The 9775-nt window shown below is 43.3% G+C and overlaps 2 protein-coding genes across 2 annotated transcripts; both read right to left on the reverse strand.

The window, feature by feature from the left end:
- Positions 1–528: 528 nt before the first annotated feature.
- Positions 529–1294, reverse strand: LOC127344318 (NDR1/HIN1-like protein 10). The gene has a single exon (XM_051370549.1). It carries the CDS (start codon positions 1285–1287, stop codon positions 646–648), a length of 642 nt encoding a protein of 213 aa, XP_051226509.1. The 5' UTR covers positions 1288–1294; the 3' UTR covers positions 529–645.
- Positions 1295–2348: 1054 nt separating this feature from the next.
- On the reverse strand, positions 2349–9189 carry LOC127344317 (serine/threonine-protein kinase Nek5). Its single transcript, XM_051370548.2, has 15 exons — positions 8873–9189; positions 8406–8572; positions 8259–8325; positions 8104–8169; positions 7967–8013; positions 7832–7877; positions 7648–7728; positions 7528–7570; positions 7378–7427; positions 7152–7233; positions 6975–7024; positions 5942–6015; positions 4847–4898; positions 4098–4754; positions 2349–4011 (listed from the first exon to the last, which is right to left on the reverse strand). Exons 2-15 carry the CDS (start codon positions 8513–8515, stop codon positions 2590–2592), a joined length of 2847 nt encoding a protein of 948 aa, XP_051226508.1. The 5' UTR covers positions 8516–8572; positions 8873–9189; the 3' UTR covers positions 2349–2589.
- Between the last annotated feature and the right edge of the window lie 586 nt (positions 9190–9775).

The raw sequence follows: 9775 nt of genomic DNA on the forward strand, positions 1-9775 counted from the left end.
ATAAACCCATGGATATACATGGGTACTCTGGTATTCATTGGGTCTGGATTTGGGGCGACATTCATGCCCATGGATACCTTCGTGGGTGGGGCAAAGTGATGCTAATGGATATGGATCTAATTTTGGTATATTCGTCTAAACCTGGTCCATTGTCATCCTCAGGTGAGAGCACCTCCAATCACATGCCCCAAATTGTCCATTCTCGGCGTTTTGGGGTCCGGTCTCGGTCTCGATCTTTTTGTTTTGGTTTTCGGTCAGCGGTTTTTCTGCCCACCCCTAGTCTTCATATGGGTCGTCCAATGACCTTGGTTGTTTTCCTTTTGCCAAATGTAATCTTGGTGCTTTTCTTTACTTTGGTAGGCCAGACATTCGACTCTTTAGGGTTGCATCGTCTTGATGTGACCATTGTGTCAATAAAATTCCCTATATTGGAAAGGGTGTTCGCAAAGTTATGTCAGAAGAAAACTTGTATGCAGGGTCCATAGGTGCAAAGTCCCTCGCGTTCTGGCTGAACAATTCCCCATTCACCGACACAGTAAGAAACCAAGCGACGCCCTTAGCGCTCGTGCCAAATTCGTTTTTCCTAGAGGCAACAAGCCCGCCAACATCGACGAGAAGGCAGCAAAACTAGATTCACGAGCCGGATCACAAATTCACAGTACACTCGACCGTTCCCGATGCGACCATGAGTTGCAGCACCAGCGGGCACTTGACGGACAGCGTGCTGGCCGCCGTCCTCATCAGCCTGCCGTACCTGTACCGCACGACACCGTCGAGCCACAGATCCACAGGGTAGAAGGCGCTCTTGGCCGTCTGCTCACCGCCGGCGGCGGCCGAGGTCCCGGCGAGCACGGCCCGCACCACGTCGGCGCGGTTGGCGGGCTGGAACGAGATGGGCAGGGCGATCCGGTCGAAGCGCTCGCCCAGGTAGATGCCCTCGGCGCGCAGCAGGTCGTAGTAGACGGCCACCCGCGCGTTCGGGTTCGTGATGATCAGGCCGGCGGTGAGGTTGAACGACAGCGCCGGCGGGGTCGCCGTCGAGTTCACGCTGAACCGGGACAGCGTCGCGGCGTCCACGGAGACCTGGATGTTGCTGGGGCGGTAGATGAGCCAGATGAGGAGCGCGATGACGCCGACGAGTGCGCAGACGGCGAGGAAGGCTATGATAAAGATGCGCAGCGGGCTCATGCGGCGGCGGCGCGAGGGACGAGGAGGGGCGTCGGAGCCGGGCGCGTCGCCGGCGTCGACGTGGATGCCGTCTTGGTCTTGCTGCGGTTGCTTCATCATGGCCAGAAGGGGGATGGGGTGACATGACACAAGTACACGCGCGGAGTTGCTAGATATAGAGACGACGTTGATGCAATGTCGTGGCGTTGTTCATGGGCAGAGACAATGTTATTGCAGCACCTTTCAAAAATAAAATGTTTTTGTAACATGTGATAGCAAATATCTGGCGAGACCCTCAAGGCTCATAGTTGCAATACAGACCATACAGGTTTGCGACGACAAGAGATCGACGCCTAAGAAATGCCGGAAGCAGTAGATTACCAACTGATCGCGAGGTGTAAATAACCAAGAAAGTGAATGCAGCCAAGGACACAGAGTACAACTATGGAAGTACATAGCCAAGTCTAGCACTTGAGGTTTGATATGAGCAAATCAAATGGACGCTGTGACAAGTCACAACATGAATCTGAGTATCGTTTCTTGCAAGAAAGACAAAGTATATCCTTGTAGCAATAGTAATATAGTTATCCAAATAAGAGCATGAGATGCAGCTGTCTGTCTGGAGCCCTGCACATTACAGACGCGTCTGTCCGATGCAAAGTTTGCTGCTGGCTGGGTTCCTTGAAAAAAAATTGCTGACTGGCGAGTTATTTGCTAGTAGAGTAGTAGTACAATGCTTATGTCAGGGATGCCAAGTTGCCAACAACTGTCGACAAACATGTTACACTCACAGCAACTACAAGCACGTTCTGTCGAATTTGGGTGAAAACAGATGGATAAATAGTACTCACCCGTTCCATAATAAGTGGACCTTTTAAATCCCCGTGAGAAAAAAAAAGTGGACCTTCAATGCCTTGGTACATTTTACATTATTCTTGACATGTAAAAGAGTACATCAAATGGAGCAGCCAGAAGACAAATTAAAGGTGTCAGAGTAGATGAAGCTTCTGCATGTGCATAACAACAGATAACAGATGTGTTTATCCGATGCTAAAGTTTGCTGACTGGAGTACAATTGCTTATGTGTGGAATGACGAGAGTTACCAACAAGCAGAATACTGACAGTAACATAAAAAAACACGTTCTGTTTAATTTGGATTAGTTCGATATACAGATAGATAAAAGTAATAACAAAGTGGAACTTCAATACCTTGATTCTGTAGATTTACATTATTCTTGGCATGGCTTATTTCTGTTTACAAGTCTGGGCTATATACAGAATGTACAGGATGGAATTGAAGTTCCACTGAGATGCAAACATGAGACTAACATATCACACCATATGAACGTGTGTGAGGTGGTCAAACTTTACAAGTTTGGAGATTCAGAGCACCAAAAGAAAAAGGTCAATTCTATGAGCACTCATGTTGAGCTCCGACAAGCTTCATCATTCATCATCCCTTGAAAACTTCTGGCCAACCAGATAGCCGTTTCTCGTGGGGACACCTTAGCCTTCCCAAATGGCTTTAGAACAACCGCAAGCTCCTCGAACCTATTGTTTTCCAGTAGATCAGCAGAAAGCTCCAACAGCCCTTCAAGGGCCTCGGAACGTTGCCTGAAAGACTTGACATCTAGTATTTCCTTTGTTGAGGTTGCCTCCTCCTTAAACCTAATGTTGGTCTCAGGAGAAGTAGAATTTACTTCTGAGATAGCAGGCAATTTTACCACATCTGAATCCGCCAGTTTTGGACTGACAGTATTAGCTTCTGAAATGTTGGGTTTGGCAGTGGCAGAATCAACAAGTCCAGAAGGTGTAAGGCTCGGTGTGATGCTTCTCACATCCACTTCTTCTTTAACCACGTCGGGAAGCTCGTCAACATCTGTGTTTACGACTCCCATTTCAGCATTCCCTGTTACCGCCTGCTCACCACTGACACGGAAACTGCTGTGCCTTATGACATGTATAACGTCCTCAACTGGAGGGCTCAAATGAGGAACTGGTGATTTCTCTGATGACTGGTGGATAGAAGGTGATCCTTTGTCTAGTGCAATGTGCTTTGCTGCTGAATCGAAGGGAGCAATACATGGTACTGACGAGAGCAGCTCTTGAACTGTGAACTTATCCTCATCACTCTGTACAGTGACCATGGGAGAACTCTGCCCCATCTTACTGCAGGGAACATCATCATTGCAAATAAACTCTTTTACAGCTGTATCAATAGATGTTTCCAAGACCGAGCTTAGACTAATATCCTCATTAATAGAAATACTCTTCAAATTGGTTGAACTGAGCTCTGAGCTTGGTATATCTGTTAGGTCATGCTTTTGTATGCCAGCGTCAGGGCTTGAGCACGATGAAACCAGGTTGGCTAGTAAATCAGGTTCAGATGGTTCAGACTGCTTGATACTGTCAGCATAATCAATTGGGGAACTGGAGCAAGCACTGCCGACTTCCTTGGTCACTACAGCCCTGGGTGGAGCTGATTTCTCCTGTGAATTGTCCACTTTCATGTGAATACCACTCAGGGGACTTGGAGGAGCCACTAAAACACCTGGAAGCTCAGCGGGAACCATCTTCGGGCCAAGGGCAGGTCGACAGGGACTTTTTGCATGCTCCTCTGTAACCTTATTGTAAGCTCGTTTTGTCCCAGTTTGCTGTGGACTCTCTGAGCCCACTTGTTTACGAGGAGGGAAGCTAGGGCGTCTGGTAAAACCGGGTAACACCCTGTTCTTGGCCTTCCCTTCAGCTACATGGGCATCTCCAGTTGTCTGCTTGGTAGAGTTTAGCTGCTGCAACTCATCTGCTTTAATCTTGAATTTTGCAGAATGTTCAACAATTGGTGACTGCAGGACGCAGGATAGAACCAGTAAAAAGTTAGTAACGCAAAAAAAGTGATCAGCATAGGAAAAAGAAAAACATGAATCCTCACCAAATGCTTCGGGGGAGGAGATGCTTGTATTTGTTTCACAGTATCACAGTTGACCTTTGCTGACTCATGTGATGTCACTTCACTAGATTTTGAACTGGAGGAAACATCACTGTTTTGCTTTGAATCATCAGTCGAGCGCTCGCTGTGGCTAGGTGAATGTAGCTTTACACGGCTCACTCTCAAAGGTGAATTGTTTGCCCTAAGCTTACTAGTCTCCTCTCTTAGAGTTGTTAGTATCTTCTTGATAATTTTTGGCGGCTTACTCACGTATTTGGGATGCTGATCAACATGTATGTATTTGGACGAGTCCTGTCTCTCCAGTTCAGGACTAGCAATGTCCTTGTGGCTTTTAATATCATGTGGTGTTGAACATTTGTTAACTAACCGATTATTAGTAGCTTCAGCACCTTCCGTATCAATGGTGTTGTTGGAACTTGAAGCTAGCCCTGATGTGGTTCTTTCACTTGATTGTATACTATCCATATCACTGCCAGTGCCAGAAATGCTACTGCACTGGCTTCCAGACATGCTTCTCCGACTGCTACGTGAACTGGTGATGGATTTCTCGGGAGATTGCATGGGATGCAGTAGATCAGCAAATTGGCGATGCTGATTAACATAAGGTTGTAGGTATGGATTTTTCAGAATATCAGACGCCTGTTTACAAAGAGTATAACAAATCATGTCAAAATTGAGTAAATGTGGTAAATATGTATTGCAGAGAGGTTTCTATGTACACAGTAGCTTACCGTAGGCCGATGTTCAGGACTCTTTCTCAACATGCTTTTGATAAGTATTTTCCTGCAACCAACAGCAACAAGGGGGGGCCATTTTAGCTAGCCCTGGAGAAAGTAATGATTGGGCTGGGTCTACAAGCACTAAGGTTAATTAGTATATCAATAATTACTGATTAATATTTGGCTGATCTTAGGCTTTACTTTTTTTTCATATCGTAGGTTACACCTGGCAGATGATACAGCTCATCTTTTCTTGACATGTACTTCGAAAGAAGCACAAGATGTGCTTTGGCTCTTAAATCTGTTCATCTTTCCACAGTTAACTAGCAGGGTATCTTTGCAAAGGTGTGTCTATTTAGCTTTCTATTTACTCCATGAGCAAATACCTTCCCTTTTAGGTAAACAAAGAAAGCATTTTGCCTGTGGTTATTGTCCCTTTTTATTTAATTTTCTGAGTACGCTTTGTTCTGTAATTAAAATGGCAGTTGGGAGAAGATCCAAGTTAAATTGCTCGAGAAATGTATATCTGAATGTTTGAAGATGGGAATATTTCTCTACTCCATGTTGATGTTCTGTAAGAACGACACCGAAGGTACTGTTGTTTGGGTGCTGGAGTATTACTCTATTTGTCTATGGAATCTGGATTGAGTCGTGGTTTTTTTTTTCCGTCCAGGCCATGATTTATACACATCAACCGTTGCAAAATAATGCATATTCTTTCTTTGTCATTTGTATAATCGTAAGTTTAGTAATGCTAAGAGTATGTGGATTGCCCACCTTCTCTACATTAGTTCGGACTTTTGGTCCTATTGGTTGGTGCATGAAACTTAATATGGTAAATCACATCGAAATGTGACAACAGAAGGTAATATTTTATAATGGGATAAAAACTACTACATCTTCTAGTAGGCATGACTTATTCTGAAAAAGTTAAAAGAAAACGTATCAAAACACCGGATGGTAGGTTTGAAAAGGATAGAATGATTCAGAATATCACAATAAACAACTCTGACGATAAAAAACATTGTGAAATTACTATAAAATGAACTATAAGGAAAGAAAAACTTCCATGCCTGACTAATACATATACCATGAAGGTGCACTTACATAGATGAAGAGTAGCAAGTAGGTAAAGGTCCAATAGAGGAACGGTTTATCTTACTTATCAGTCCAGCCATATCCTGAGACAAATAAGGAGCATATTTAAGCACAGCTGATTTTTTTTCAATTTCAAAACCAATAACACCATAAGATTGGTAAATGTTATCCACTTATATGAACATTTAAGGAGGAAAGGAATTGAAGAACAGCAGAAATTCGAAAAATATCGCATGAAGAGAAACTAATAATCAGTAACATTATCTCCCAAAAAAGCTTCAGCTCGAGTTAACTTTAGGTACCCATGGATCTGCTTAAAAGAAAAAATATATATTAAAACCTATAGAGAGAGCGGTAGACCTCTTCAAACACGTTTTGAAGGTCCAGGAGACATAAGATCTACATCATTCACATAAATCCAGAAATGAATTTCCTGGATGGATCATGGAGAACTATGTTCCAGTATGATCTGAAGTTCTGAACCTGGAGAATAAATCCATCCTTCTCTTATATAATTCTATGCATGTGCATAAAAATTGCACACGTGGAAAATTTGTAATCCATGAGATATGATGGAGTTTTGCACAGAATGAATAGGCCAGTTTTTCTTAATCGACGAGCATTTTTTCTTAGCTTACTTCAGTGAATGTGATAGATGTGGAAAAACAATTATCTGATGGGAGTTGCTAATGCTAGTATGCCACAACCTATCAAATACAAGGTGTGAATCCTCACTGTTTCCCTACTAATGAAAGAGGGTGGAAAGCATATAGTCGGTAGATTTAGGGTCCGTGACCATTTGTAACAGCACTAAAAAGTGCAATTGTTTCTTTAATCTTGCATTCCATTCGTTGATTGCAACCTACATACCTATCTTCAAGTGTTATCCTACTACGGCGCAGTCAGTGGGAACTTTCTGCATACAGGCTCGTGATGTAACGAATGAAGTACGAATTGACAAAAAATAGATGACCTCTGGCAAGAAATTACTGTTACGTAGGTGATTATAGTGATTTAAGAACATGAGCTGACAAGAACTCACAAAAGCCTTGAAAGCAGGTCGATGGGCAGCCATTTCATACATACAACATCCTGTACAGAAATATATCAGTTCAAAGTAGGTGTATGGCATTACTTTTTAGAAGCATGAAATCAGGCATTTATATGACAAAAATATATATAATTAATTAAGCATCTCCTTAAAAGTAAGTAATCTTACCAAGAGACCATATATCTGACTTGAATCCATAAGGAATGTCGGTAAGCAGCTCTGGGCACATGTAATTTGGAGTTCCCACTACCTAAAAAAGCATCATGCTAACATATAAGGTTCTGAGAATATAATGTACTCCCTCAATACAGAGGGAGTACATGATTAATCAATATGTGTGTTTCCTTGCAAGATTCCAAGACAGAAAGATACGAGAAATAACAGAGAAGTTTACCGAAGAGGTTAAATCATCTGCCTTTAACGTCTTAGCCAGGCCAAAATCACCTGCAAGCAAACAAAAGATATTTAATCTCCGGCATAAACCATTGGGCCGAATAAAGATGGAATAAAATATAAGAGTTATTTGATTTAATAGGAGACTGACCAAGACGAATGTCATGATCTTTTGTGAGAAATATGTTTGAGCACTGCAGAAAGGACAAAAACACATTATACTGTATTCTTGTTGAACTAAATGAAAGCATCATTACTATTTTTCACTTACCTTGAGGTCCCGGTGCAAAACATAATTGGAGTGCAAGTAGTCAACAGCTAGAGCCAACTGAGCGAACCATCTCAGCAGTTTCTGATGGTTGTTGAGAACAGTTAGCACACATTTTAATATTGTTAGCCCAAAGCATGAAACGAAAGGAAATAAGGAGTACAAAAAGTCTGTAATAACTAATAACCTCCTCTGGGAAGTATGTCCCATTTGCTTTCTTCATCAGTTCAGCCCTACAAGAAAGGACACAGCGAGACAAAACAGAGTCAACAGAAAGTCAACAGTAGCAACTAATATAGCACAACCGAATAAAAACACTCACATATCGCCACCTTCGCAGTATCCCGTCACAATGCAAACGTAGCATCCCTGTAATCAGTCATCGCTCACATGGTAAGCCAGATAAAAGATGAAAGTAAACAAAAGGCACGTGCAGATACATGCTCCTGGAGAACAAACCTTCTCAACCCATGCCTCTTTGAATTCAACAATGTAAGGATGTTGCAGGCGAGCGATAAGGGCCATCTGCAGTTTTCCTTTCATCTATCAATTCCTAAAGAAACAATAATCTTCGAACCAATAAATCCTAATGATTTCTCATATGCTTCACTGACCTCTTGATGAGCAGACTTGCGGCAGCGCTCTGTCTGCCTCGCGAGCCGTATTTTCTTCAGCACATACCTGCAACCCAGTCAGATATGAACCACCTACCATAAGGGGGAACAAACACCATGACTAATAGAAGCAATGATGCATCATACTTTTTCTTCTCAATCTTGTGGTTCACGAGGATGGCAGCACCAAAGGCGCCACGGCCAATCTGTTCCATAATGTCATACTGATCCATCCGTGACTCCATGGTGGCCAACATACAGAAAAAATCAGTCTCTAATGCCCAAATCGATCAGCTCCACGTCCTAGGCGATTTCTGGAAAAGCATATAAAAACATTCAGAAATCAGGCAGTAACAGCGCATGTCTTGCATTCGAATTTGATCAGAAAATTACTGCTGTTCCATCCAACAGAATCATAAACACCGGATTGACTCACGCTAGAACATCAAACAACTAATCACATATCATCTGGGCACGCAAATCCGTGGCGGAGTTCAGGGACTGTGATACGCACAGGAAAAGAGTAAAATCCATTCCACGCGGAAAAGCGAGAAGTTGGGCAACTGTACCGAGCAGTTCACACCAACCGCCACTGCCAAAGACAGGGACCTTACCGCGGCTCGCTCTACCGACATTGGGCGCACGGGCGGACGGTTCCGGGCACGCCGCGGCCGTTCCACGGCGGGAGGTGCCTCCGATCCCGCACGAATCCGGCGGGCGGCGGCGGCGGTGGGGGTAGGGCGTGGCTGCGACGGTTACGGCGCCAACGCCGGCGCCGACGCCTCTGGTCTCCCGCGCCGAACCGGAGCTCTCGTCGCCCCGAGGCTTCGGCTGCTAGGCTGCCCACCGTGTGGGATTTTGATTACTGTTTGGTTTTGCGCTTGCTTCTCTTTCTCTCTTGTTCGGGTTTGCTTTTGGTTATTTAAATCCTCAAATGGGGTAAGTGGGAGGAGCAGCTTAAATACGCCATGGCCACGAGACCACGAGAGGTTAGCGACACTTAACTGAAGGACTAGTACTAATTTAAAATAAATGTTTAATATTTTTTATGTAAAAGGTGATCTGCCATTTCATTGAGATTTAGCAAGAGGATAAATTAGATCAAAAGAAGGGTTGCATTGGCGAAATGTCCAACTGAAAAAACGGGAAAATAAGCATAAAAAAAAGCTACACAAACAGAGAAGGAAATCTAGCCTAGCAAAGGGTAAACTAAATCTACAGATGCATGGTAGCCCTAAGTAAAGGAAAAATATGGTTCACAAATTACTGGCATAGTGCATCTCAAAAGAAAATTATTGAGTGACACACCACGATATACCAATTTAGGATCCTTATGTTTGCTAATAACGAGATGTATAGTGTGTCTTAAAAATAGAATTAAAAAAGAATGGGTTTACTGGGCAAATGGATGTTTAAACTTATAAAGAACAAAGAGGGAATGTGCCAAGAATAATACATGATAAGTACCTCCAAAAGAAGACTGTGTCACAAGTGACAACGAAAACTAAGATTTCTCA

This window comes from Lolium perenne, chromosome 3, assembly GCF_019359855.2.
Source record: "Lolium perenne isolate Kyuss_39 chromosome 3, Kyuss_2.0, whole genome shotgun sequence".
In the NCBI taxonomy this organism is placed as follows: Eukaryota; Viridiplantae; Streptophyta; class Magnoliopsida; order Poales; family Poaceae; genus Lolium; species Lolium perenne.